Consider the following 12,799-nt stretch of genomic DNA (forward strand, 5'->3'; position numbering starts at 1 on the left):
CGCACCAGCAGGTTGCGCAAATGAGAAGAATTATGAATTAAATTAAATTACGCAATTTTGTTATGTTCAGTGTTGAAAAAATATATTCATAGAGTTAGCAATAATATATATATAGTTCCATGGCAATAACCTCATATTTAATGTGTAAATAAAGTGGTATACATAATAATTGGTTGAAAAATAATATTTACGGTTATTTTAAGTAATTTGGATTTTGATTATTTCATTAACATTTTTTTCAATGTTTGTACCTTCATCCATACTAATTATATTTATTTTTTTAACACAATTTGAATTAACTTTGATTATTTCGAAAAAACTACAATGAAACGAAAGCTTTAATTTTTTTTCCAATAATTAATAATTACTAACGATAAACGGGGTACATGTGTACATGAGTCGTGAAATTGTGAATTTCCACGTGATTTCCATGGCTGTTTTGGGTCTGTTCCTTCATATGTCAACTCTACTCATATTCATGTAATTATGTCAAATGTCAATTTTCAAATTTCAATCGACATTTGGCAACCATTTTTACATTTTGCCGCGCATCGTGCAATAACAGTTCAATTTTGCATTATTTATTGTTTTATAAACACTCATATTTTGGCCTAATTTAATCGAGGAGATAAATCCAAAGAAGGATAAATCGGATCAATATTAGGAAATGGTTTTGAACTCACAAGTTCTGTTTTAATATTAAACATTTACAGGCCTCCTTTCTTTATTTGATTTATAATAAAACCTTAAATATGAGTCTGTTAGATTTATGTAAACAATATTTTAACACAACTAATTTATATGAAATTTTACAAATCGATGAAAAAGCTTCAGATAAAGAAGGTTTGTACCTATCTATACTAATGTTATAAAGCTTAAGAGTTTGTTCGTTTAAACGCGCTAATCTCAAGAACTACTGTTCCGATTTGAAAAATTGTTTCGGTGTTGGATAGCCCATTTATCGAGGAAGTCTATATATAGGCTATTATATCATCACGCTAAGACCAACACGAGTGGAGCAATGCTGGTGAAACCGCGCGGCACAGCTAGTATGCCGTATATGGATACCCAAGTTTTATTTTTTAAAATGTTACCTCCGTTAAACTTTTTTTTTTCATCTAGTGAAAAAAGCTTACCATAAACTATCTCTGAAAGTTCACCCGGACAGGGTTAAAGAAGATGACAAATTAGAAGCTACTGAAAAGTTTAAAGTCCTTGGTGGTGTTCATGCGATTTTGAGTGATAAAGAGAAAAGGGAGTTTTATGATACAACAAAGAGTGTGGATGATGGAGAGTACAATATTATTAAAGACAGAGATTGGACAGTGTACTGGCGATTGCTATTTAAAAAAATTACAGAAGAAGATATTAAAGCATATGAAAAAGAGTATATAGGTACTGTAAGATATTCATTTCATTTTTTTGTTTGTTGCATGTATTCTTAAATTGAAAATTTTATTTTTTTAGGATCTGAAGAAGAAAAGAAGGATTTAAAAAATGCATATCTGGCAGGTAAAGGTGACATGGATTATATTGTTGACCAAGTCCAATTTGCTAGATCAGAACATGAAGAGAGATTAAAAGCCATCTTAACTGTAAGTTGGACATTCATTATAATTTATATAACTGCTGCTTTTACTATTCAAATAAACTTTCTTATAGAAAATTTATTACTATTATAGATTACATTAATAATCAGAAACTCTCATAATGAAATTGATAAATTATATTTGTATGACTTAAATTGTTATGAATTTTGAGCCAAATTTATCTATAAAAATTGCTGTAATGAATGATTTTTAAAGAATTTTTGATGCATATGATGAGAATGAGATGTCTGTTGATACTTGAGCTCAATCTGTAACATAAATAAATAAATAAATAAATAACTTTATTGACATTAAAAAATAGGTACAGCCACAGACTAATAATAATATACTATGTATGTACAGCTTATATATGAATCCATAGGCTCCTGAATTAGTTAAATACTGTGTCTCAGGAGCCAGTGGCTTCTCCCATTAAATTGGAAACAGTATACCTACGTTATACAAAAGAAAATTTGAATAACCATTTTTAATATTTCATATTGGATTTAAAATGTATTCAATCTCGTCTGTTGTGTTTTCCGATATTTAATGGAGGAATAATATTAAGAAAAATGTTGTGTGGTTTTATGAAACCACGGTAAAAGTGAAACTGTTCGAACAGTTCCGAACACTGCTTTGTGTAGCGCATGTCGCGTGACGGTCGGCTGCCGAGTAGGTATACCTACGCGGCGTGCGCGATACACGCGACATGCGCTACACAGACCAAAAAGTTTGAGACGATGTAATAAAAGTTTCACTTTAAAAAATTATTTATGTTATATTCTATAGGAAATGATAGATGAAGGAGAAATCCCAGCATACAAAATATTTACTCATGAACCAGCTAAAAAACGTCAACGTCGTCATGCCAAGGAAAATCGAGAAGCAAAAGAAGCAGAAGAGTTCAAAAAAGAATTAGGTTTAGGTTCAGGTATAGATAATAATGAATTCCAAAACATTTCAATTTTATTTCTTTTCTCAAATCATATAGAATGATTCTATATTTAATTTATAGATTAAGACAATAAATAATTAATTATTAAAAAAAGAGAGGATATTTACTTGATAATAAGTATGTATTTTGTAATATTTTTCATTGTTTATATTTTTTTCAGGTGAAAATAGTTTAGAATTAATGATAAAACAGAAACAAGAATCAAGAGCAAGTCAAATGAATTCATTTCTTGATAATTTGGCTGCAAAATATGGTGAAGGTAAACCAAAAGGCAGGAAACGTAAAGCTAAAGAAACCAAGGAAACCTCCACCAAAAAACGAAAATAAAGCTGCTCTTTTTATTTTAATTTTTTTACTTGTTATCCCTGTGAAATATAACTAATATGTTGTTTATATTTCACACATCTGTGTCATCACTTTCTATTACTCTCAATAAAATATTTATTTATGTGATAAATACTTTTTTTATTAAACAAAAACAAGTACGCTCAAGAATTTTCCAAATAGCTGCTCTTAAGGTGCTTTTACACTAGAGATGTGCGAAGATGCGTAGCAAGAGATGTTTGTAAAGAACCAATAGTATTGACTTTGAAACTCACCGTCTGTAGATTATAGAAGCCGCGGCAAGTGGTGACGTAGCTGAAGTGCTATTACCTATGCGTAGGTGAAACAGTTTATGCATATTATGCAAAAAATACGCATAAACTGTTTCTTATACGCCAGTTACAAAAAGAATTAAGGTGCTAATCCTAGTTTCGCATTTGCTGTGAATCTGTGATAGCAGCAGCCAGCAATACCTACATAATCTCGTAGCATAGCTACATAGCACATCTCTAGTGGAAAAGCAACCTAACAATTAGAAAAAAATTCAAGCTTAGTTAAATATCAACCATTAAATAAAAATAAAAGAGTGGATTACTGGAGTACATTTTATTTTTAGTTAGCTATAAGATTTTTTCGCTCGCCAATCCAAAAATTCATTTAGATCTGCTTCACTATCAGAATCATTATCTTCATTTTCATCCATCACATCCATATCTGTAACTTTCTTTTTAGTTTCCTCTTTTTTCAATTCGAGGTCCAATACTCTGAAAACAGGACAAAAATATAATGCGGCTGACGCGTCTAAGGCCTTGCTCTGCAATTTTAAAGTATGTAGTTACACCCATGAAGAAAATCTATTGCAGTTTTTTTATGAACCAATATAATATGATTCAAATACTATTTTCCAAATACAGACACAGTATATTTTATATTAATATCGTACCTGGACCAATTCCTAATTTGCTCATCTATTTCATCTATTTGTCTCTCTGCTGTAGCTTCTTCCTGTTCACCAGCAATAATTTCAGCAGATGTAGTTGCTTCTTCTTTTATCTCTTTTTGGAATTTTTCCCATTCCTCTTCAACTGGATCTTTGTATTCAATATTTCGTGCCTGTTGAGTGAAAATATATTGGGATACTAGCTGTGCCCGCGACTTCGTCCGCGTGGAATAGTGACTGCATAGTAGTTACTACTTAACACACAATTATTGAGTAAACACGTTTTGAAACACATACTATCATATACAACTAAATTATAAGTACTTACACATTATTATAAAGTTAAGAAATAAAATAAATAATAACACAAAAGAACTGTTAGTAAAATTTATTACTAAACTGAGCTATAAAACTTAGGTACAGAAGAGTTCAAAATTTCCAGGATGTGGTTATTCTCCCGCTCCCATATTCCTTCTACTTTCACAGACTTTCAACTTTTTCCCTTTCACCCCTAGTAAATGGCAGAACCGATTTTGATCTAAACCATGTCTAATCATACCTATATATTATGTACATGTCATATCCTTTCGTTTGGTACTCCATTTGGATTATTTATCCCCACTATCACCCCTAAGGTGCCCTATATATAATAAACAGATTAACCAATTTTGATAAAACATGACTAATTGTAATTCACACGTCATTTGATATGCCGCTTGATTATATTATTTGACCACATTCGATTATTCATTCCCACTTTTACCGCTATAAATCAATAAATGGATGAACCGATTTTGATTAAATATGCCTCATCATACTTCTCACGTCAGGTCATGCCCTTTCATTTGATATGCCACTTGGGTATATTATTTGACAACTTTTATTCCCACTTTTATACCTATATCCAATAAATGGATGAACCAATTTTGATAAAATATGTCTTATTGTACTTTACACGTCATGTCTTTCATTAGATAAGTCACTTGAGTATATTTGATAAAATTTATTTATTTAATCCCACTTTTACCCCTATATCAAATAAATGGATGAACCGATTTTGATAACATTGGACTACTTAATTGTTTCTGACAGGTCGTCTTTTTTCATTTGATATATCACTTGGGTATAACAGACAGCATTCGTTTTTCTCATTCCCACTTTTGCCCTACATATAATTATTGGATGAACCGATTTTGATTAAATATGCCTCATTATACTTCTCACATCAGGTCATGCCCTTTCATTTGATATGCCACTTGGGTATATTCGACAACTTTTATTCCCACTTTTATACCTACATATTATATCCAATAAATGGATGAACCAATTTTGATATTATGTCTTATTGTACTTTACACGTCATGTCTTTCATTAGATACGTCACTTGAGTATATTTGATAAAATTTATTTATTTATTCCCACTCTAACCCCTATATCAAATAAATGGATGAACCAATTTTGATATAATTTGACTTGTTGTTTCTGACAGGTCGTCTTTTTTCATTTGATATATCACTTGGGTATAACAGACAACATTCGTTTTTTTCATTCCCACTTTTACCCCTCTATATAATAAATGGATGAACCGATTTTGATTAAATACCTATGCCTCATTATACTTCTCACGTCAGGTCATGCCCTTTCATTTGATATGCCACTTAGGTATATTTGACAACTTTTATTGCCACTTTTATCCAATAAATGGATGAACCAATTTTGATAAAATATGTCTTATTGTACTTTACACGTCATGTCTTTCATTAGATACGTCACTTGAGTATATTTGATAAAATTCATTTATTTATTCCCACTTTTACCCCTATATCAAATAAATGGATGAACCGATTTTGATAAAATTTGACTAATTGTTTCTGACATGTCGTCTATTTTCATTTGATATATCACTTGGGTATAACCTACATTAACAACTAACATGCGTTTTTTTCACCCCTATATAATATAATAAACAACTAATGTAACAAAAAAACGCATCTAATTCGTATTACCCGTTAGCGAGCTACGGTGGCACAGACAGACACGCAATACACACATAGCGGTCATAACACCCCTCTTTTTGCGTCGGGGGTTAAAAATATAATACCTACGACATAATTTCAAAGACCTTTTATATAGAAAATTTACCTAGAAGTAACCATAATGCTATTTGTGCAGGTTTTAGACTTATGAGCAAAAATCTAAATAAAGGTCCTTTGACCCCCCCTACTACCCCCTCAGCATAACCACCCCCCCCCCCACGCTTGGGTTCTTTCGATATGATCATCTGGACATGTCAAGGAATACCTTTAGCGTATAATTTACCTAATAAAGTAATTCATGTGTAGAATGCCTTAGCAAATGTTCGCTGTGATTACTTAAATGGTCATAACTTTTTTATTTATGAACCGATTGACATGAAATAAACACTAAATGTTAAATGAAGCTTACCACAATATATTAGTGAAAACCGCATCTAAATCGGATAATCCGTTTCTGAGATTAGCGTGTTCAAACATACAGACAAACAGACAAACAGACAAACAGACAAACCGACAAACAGACAAACAGACAAAAATTTTTTTAACAACAGTTTTGGGTTTGGGATCGATTTAGTAATAACCCCTGCTAATTTTTTTTTACATATTTTCATTGTACAGACACCACTTTTCTAGAATTTTATTATATGTATTGATTATTATACATATCTTATTGTTTGTCAGGAATTAATTTATTTATGAAATAATATCGTACACGCATGTAACAAGTATACATATAACTAAATTAGCCTTTTGAATGGAGAAATTGAATACTAATTACTGTATTTTGCTGCAGACAAAGATTTTATCGGGAATGAACCGTTTACATATTGTATGATCGAGCCCTTATTTATGGCATGTGTCCAATGTCAATATTGTTATGACACTTGACAAATGTCAAATTGTTGCTCAATGCTCATTGCTCGTAAAAAGTTGAAACTTCATTCAGAAAGACCCAAAATTCAAATCCAAAATCAAGTAAATATTATTCTCGATTCCAAAATAAATATTAATAATAAAATAAATCTATGTTCACTTTAAGAATAATAAGTAGAATATTTTTAAATACATTTAATATGTCAAAGGTCTCGACTGCTCAAATGAATACGGCAGAGGTATTAAAACTCACACAATCATGTATTCCTGCACTAGATAACAAAAAACATAAAGGTCAAGCAGGCAGAATAGGAATAATCGGGGGTTCATTAGAATACACCGGAGCTCCATATTTTGCAGGAATAAGCGCTCTTAAAGTAAGTCATATTAATACAAAACAATACATAAATTGTCTATGCAATTTGATATCTTTTTTTTAACAATTTTCAAAACTAGTCTATACATGTATAAGCCTTTTCTGTTTATCAACCAAATCAACACTAATGTAAACTGATAAATTTTATATATCAATTCAAATTACTAAGAAGATCTTATTAGCAGTAATAATAATTGAATAAGTACATATATGAATATTTTAAAATAACACATTACTACTTTTCAGGTAGGAGCTGATTTAGTACACATATTTTGTGCTTCACAAGCTGCTACAGTTATTAAATCTTATAGCCCCGAGTTGATTGTTCATCCTTTACTAGATGACAAGAATGCAGTTGAAAAAATCTCTCCTTGGTTTGAAAGATTGCATGCAATTGTTATTGGACCAGGATTAGGCAGAGACAGCAACATTTTTTCAGTCACAGCTGAACTCATAAAAGTCATTCGTGAAAAACAAATACCTTTAGTTATAGACGCTGATGGTTTATTTCTTATTACTGAGAATTGTAATTTGATACAAGATTTTAATTCTCCCATCATATTAACTCCAAACAAGATAGAATTTGAACGTTTGTGTAATAAAGTAGATATATCATCAAAACTAATTAACAAAGGAAGCAATATAACTATTTTAAAAAAGGGGGAAATTGACGAGCTTCTTAGTCCTAATGATAATGTTCGGTGGAGTTCAAATATAGGTGGGTCTGGTAGAAGATGTGGTGGCCAAGGAGACATTTTATCTGGATCAATAGCTACATTTTTGCACTGGACTTTACTTGGTATGGACAATATTTACCAAGGAGAAAATGATAAACAACTCGTAGCTTCATCAATTGCATGTTATGCTGCGTCATTACTTGTAAGGAAATGCAATGAGGAAGCCTTTAAAATAAAGGGACGGAGCATGTTAGCCACTGATATGATTGAGTGCATACATACTGTTTTTAATGATTTATATGAAAAATAATTATATAGAATTGTACATATAATTATTGGGTGTAAGGATAAAAATTATATTATGATGTTTAGTATGTTTATTTATTAAAATCATTTTGTATTATTAATTCAAGTTATATAATTTATATTCCTTGGAGTAAAAAATTAAAATTCCTACTTTCATTTTTGGTGAAAATGTATGTATACCTAAGCTATAAAAAGAGGCTGACTAGCACAGCACCATTAGTTTTGTTTTTAAAATTTAAGGGTTAACATAATATGGATATTATTTAGAACACACATATAAAGCTCAAAACACCATAAAAGACCAATGAAACATACAAATTGTTCCCAACTCCTCCCAACAAAATGGGAACTTTTGATTTGAAATTTGTATTATACACTAGCTGTGCCGCGCGGTTTCACCCGCATTACTCCGCTCCTGTTGGTCTTAGCATGATGATATATATACTCATGGATAATGTAGCTTTCGAATTGTGAAAGAATTTTTAAAATTGGTCCAGTAGTTTATGAGCCTATTGATTACAATCAAACAAACAAACAAAGTTTTCCTCTTTATAATATTAGTGTAGATACCTATACATTACCTTTGCATCTAATATTGGATCATCGAAAAATCCCTCTGGAATTGGTTTAGTCAGCTTTGCCTCTTCATCAGCTTTCTTGTCTTCATCACCTTCATTATCTTCTATAAAATGTTAAGAAAGTATAACATTTGAGTCATATAACATAACCTTAACAAGTGTATAGATCAGAATTTACCTTTCATTCTATTATCCACATCTTCATTTGGTAAATTTAAGGGTTTTCTTTTAATTTGTTCATCATGGTGTGAATATATGATTGGAACATCGTTTTTTGTTTTTTCAATAATAACAGGTTTCTTTTCAGGAGCATTTTTTAAAATACCCTTAATTTTTTTCTCTTGTGGTGCGTCAGGAATGGAAGATGCAAGCCTTTTTTTAACTTTTCCATCAGTAAAGTTATTAGTCAATTCTTTTAATTTTTTAGCTTGTTCAACATTACTTCTGTGTTGCTTACTATTAACATGGACTGGCCAAACATGTTCTGAACGGACAACAGAAGAACATAATACACAGGTCAACTGCCCAGCATTGTTGTATTTTGCAAGAGGATTTTGAATTTGTGCTGGCTTTTTATCTTTGCTTTTTCGTTCACTCATTAGCTTACGCATTTCATCTTGAGCTTTTTTCTTTTCCACTTGCATTTTTAGTGACATGTTTATTTATTACTGTACAGAGTTAGGTAAAGTCTCCAATAGGGTCAATTATTTATGTTATATTATAAATTTGAAATCAATTTTCAAAATCGTAATTTTATTAATAATTAATCTATAGTAGTTTAAATCGTAAGAAATAGTTCTTCATTACTAATTTCAAATTTGTAATATTTTGACAAAATATGACAACGATGATCCATTACAAATGACAGTTGACACGGTCAATGTCACAAGGAAACTGAAGGAAACAAACCGTAGACTATACCACAGATTAGATAGAAAATCCTACTAACCCCTAGAAAGCCCCTAGTACGAAATTTTCTTATTTTATCACAGAATACCTTAGACACAGAACAGTAAAGTAGATAGAAGTGTGATGTGGGCGTGGCCCACGTGTCACTTGTAAGGTAAGATCACCTAACTTGCTCTCAGTTGTGCGCAGAAAAATATTCGAGTCGGTTGTCAGCTGTCAAACCTTTTTTCCGTATTTATTCAATAATTAGGACGTGTTGTTCGGTATAAGAGTGCAAAAATGATAGCAGACGAAATAATATCAGCAATGGAGGCATTTCATACCATCGGTAAGTCTTATTTTTATTTATTTTACATATAATATTTTATGTTATATCTTCGCTTGTAATTTGTCAAAATTGTATACAAATATCTAGTAACAATGAACCTTAATCCGTAAGAAATTAGTACTATTATAGATTGAACAGCAAACAAGAATTTCTGGAATATTATTGCAATAAACAAACGAATGTCGCTTTAGTGATGCTTGTGGCGCATATCGACAGTATCGATACTTTAGAAAAGACAAACATTATAAATATTAAATTTTATTTTATTTTTCCTTAGCTTTCATTTGTCCAATTTATTTACAGATTTCCCAAAGAGGCTAATTTAAAAGAGAAATGGATAAATGCAACGTGACGAGTTAACTGAATGCCGAACAGCACTAAGCAGTCTAACAAAGGCCATCGATACAGCAAACCTACGGCAGTTCCAAGATTTAAAATAATGTATATAATTTTCTGTTTGTATTTTGTAAATATAGATTAATACTATTCTATTCCGTTTTTTATTTAATAATAATAATATAAAAAGACGTACTTAGTAGTAATAAACATACTCCAAAATGTGACACATTATACTATACTCGTATAATAGAAAGAAAAAAAAATACACAAAAAATATTTATTTTTGAATTATCGATATCTCGATATCGATAACAAGGCTGACATCCCTCAGGGCAACTGATAAATATCAAGTTAATGTCATTAATGTTGAGTGACACAAATTTCAACCTTATCTCTATGTGTTGAGGTTCAAAGTTATATCTATCGAAAACTAACGCCCTCTGTTGTGGAGTAGCTGAATGTTTTTCGAATTTGGAATTTCTGTGCAATGAGAAACAAAACAGCTAATAAACCTAGAGATGTTATACTAAAATAAACCGTAACATTGTGCGTTAGGGTACATATTGAAATGCTGAATTTATAACCTAAGTCAGTTTTTACTCAAATTAAGCTGTCCAATCAAAGGCATAGTTTACTTGTAGTGTACTGTATAACTATCGGTTTAAATGTGTGGGTTTGGCGACACTGGTTTTCATACTAATTATGACATTATCGCACTTCTATTTGTTTTTATTGTTCTGTGACCTTAGATCATTAAGTAATGGATGGAGTACGCTGGCAAATGTTCTAACTAAACTTTCTGCTGATTTTGGTGCGGGGAGGGTAACTCACACTATTGAAACACCACAGTGAAACACAATCACACATTCACAAAAATAATTTGTGTCACGAAAGTCGTAAAAAATTACGACCTTTTAAGCGACGAGTTTTTAAATTCAACTCTATCCATAAGTTCATAAAGATTAAATTTGTATTTCATTCCAAGTTGTCTCGTGGGGAGTGCGGTTCAATATCGCGTTCTAAATTAAACTTTATAACTTATATCATAAAGATTAAATTTGTATTTCTATAAAAGATAGTCTCGTAAGGAATGCGGTTCATTATCACGTTTTAAATTCAACTTTATCTCTTAGTTAATAAAGATTAAATTTGTATATTTTCTTTCCATGATAGTCTCGTCTCTCTCTCTCTCTAAACATGACTCGATTATTTGTCTTGATCATATCGCTAAACGATACATCGACGATTATTAGAAATTGCATTTAATTAGAAATGTACGTTAAAAAAATAAAAAAATATACACAAATTAAAGGTTATTCCATCTTTTTTAATATTCGACATGTTTGAATTGCTTCTGCAAGACTTGACAGTGCAAAACGGCATTTTTAGCGGAGCACTCGCAGACGTCCTTTCGATGTTTTACGAATACGCAGAGTGTTTGTAATCGATTACGCAAGTAGTTTTTATGAAAGCATAAGATTTTTCGATTCGAATAATCTTATACCTCGGCAAAAGGGGAAACGCCTGCGAGTGTTATCCATTACTTAATGATCTAAGCAGAATACGATCTATTTTACTTTGAATAAATAGGAAGCTATTAGAAGACTTTCTCGTGTGATAAAAGTATATCTTGCTTCTGAATTAATGGTTTCACGAGATTTAATAAATGTGTTAAACAATCCTTAATTAAGGTAGATAATAATAATTTCTGTACCCCCTTGTTCTTTAATACTCCTAAAATCCTCAATATCCGATTTACTTTCTCAATTCTAATTTCTAAATAAGCTTCTAAATTTAGAAAGGTGTTATAAGAGCATTAGTGATGCTTCTCGTGCATCTCGTGGTCAGTGTTCTCGTTCGATATAAGGACGAATAAAATACTTATAGCAATATAAAATATGTTGTTAGGCTATTGCATAGCTTCTATCGCGGGCCTTGGGCGCGGGGACCGAATCCAGAAAAAGCTTTACCGCGGCAGTCCCCGAGTGCCACACGTCTTTTTTTAATCTTGTTCATAACGTATATAAACTAAAATGATTATATTGTTTTGCTTTAATAAAATTATAATATAAATGGAATTAAATTTATAAAACGAACAAAAGACTTCATAATTTGATTCGATTGTGGTATTGTGGTTCGTGTTGTGGTTGTGAATAGCAAGTAATATTCTTTGAGTTTTTGTATCAAGAATGTTGCTATTGTACATTTTGAAGATGCATTTTACTCTATGCTGTTTTCTAATCTATATAATATTTTTTTACAATATTTAAAACATACCAATGATCATTTTTATGATTATTTAAATTAATAGAAATTATGTTAATATCAACTTAAATGTTATTCATATAGTAATTAATTATACAAATACATAAAAATCTACTTCAATTTATGTATTTACAAATCATGCTGCCCTCAGTCAATAAATAAAAATTTGCCACACAAACAATGTATTCAACATTCTTATGTTTTATATGTGAGATAATAAATTTATAATTTTGCATTTTAAATAACGGTTATCTTTACATTTGAATGCAATCATAGACAATATTCTATCACAGTTTGTCACTTT

At 30.8% G+C, this 12,799-nt stretch overlaps 3 protein-coding genes across 3 annotated transcripts; 2 read left to right on the top strand and 1 right to left on the bottom strand.

Moving 5' to 3' along the window:
• The first annotated feature begins 526 nt into the window (after positions 1 to 526).
• LOC149905133 (dnaJ homolog subfamily C member 9) lies at positions 527 to 3,115 on the top strand. The gene is made up of 5 exons (XM_090106316.1): positions 527 to 843; positions 1,123 to 1,395; positions 1,468 to 1,595; positions 2,379 to 2,520; positions 2,705 to 3,115. The coding sequence occupies exons 1-5, from the start codon at positions 753 to 755 to the stop codon at positions 2,869 to 2,871; spliced, it is 801 nt and encodes a 266-aa protein (XP_089962442.1). The 5' UTR covers positions 527 to 752; the 3' UTR covers positions 2,872 to 3,115.
• Positions 3,116 to 3,418: 303 nt separating this feature from the next.
• On the bottom strand, positions 3,419 to 9,487 carry LOC149905134 (zinc finger protein 830-like). Its single transcript, XM_090106353.1, has 4 exons — positions 8,833 to 9,487; positions 8,658 to 8,758; positions 3,812 to 3,981; positions 3,419 to 3,632 (listed from the first exon to the last, which is right to left on the bottom strand). The coding sequence occupies exons 1-4, from the start codon at positions 9,308 to 9,310 to the stop codon at positions 3,485 to 3,487; spliced, it is 897 nt and encodes a 298-aa protein (XP_089962479.1). The 5' UTR covers positions 9,311 to 9,487; the 3' UTR covers positions 3,419 to 3,484.
• Naxd (NAD(P)HX dehydratase) lies at positions 6,726 to 8,141 on the top strand. The gene is made up of 3 exons (XM_090106352.1): positions 6,726 to 6,819; positions 6,927 to 7,094; positions 7,340 to 8,141. The coding sequence occupies exons 1-3, from the start codon at positions 6,736 to 6,738 to the stop codon at positions 8,078 to 8,080; spliced, it is 993 nt and encodes a 330-aa protein (XP_089962478.1). The 5' UTR covers positions 6,726 to 6,735; the 3' UTR covers positions 8,081 to 8,141.
• Positions 9,488 to 12,799: the final 3,312 nt, after the last annotated feature.

This window comes from Colias eurytheme, chromosome 10, assembly GCF_061535395.1.
Source record: "Colias eurytheme isolate Ceu_HAF_F1 chromosome 10, ilColEury1 Martin Lab GWU primary, whole genome shotgun sequence".
NCBI lineage: Eukaryota > Metazoa > Arthropoda > Insecta > Lepidoptera > Pieridae > Colias > Colias eurytheme.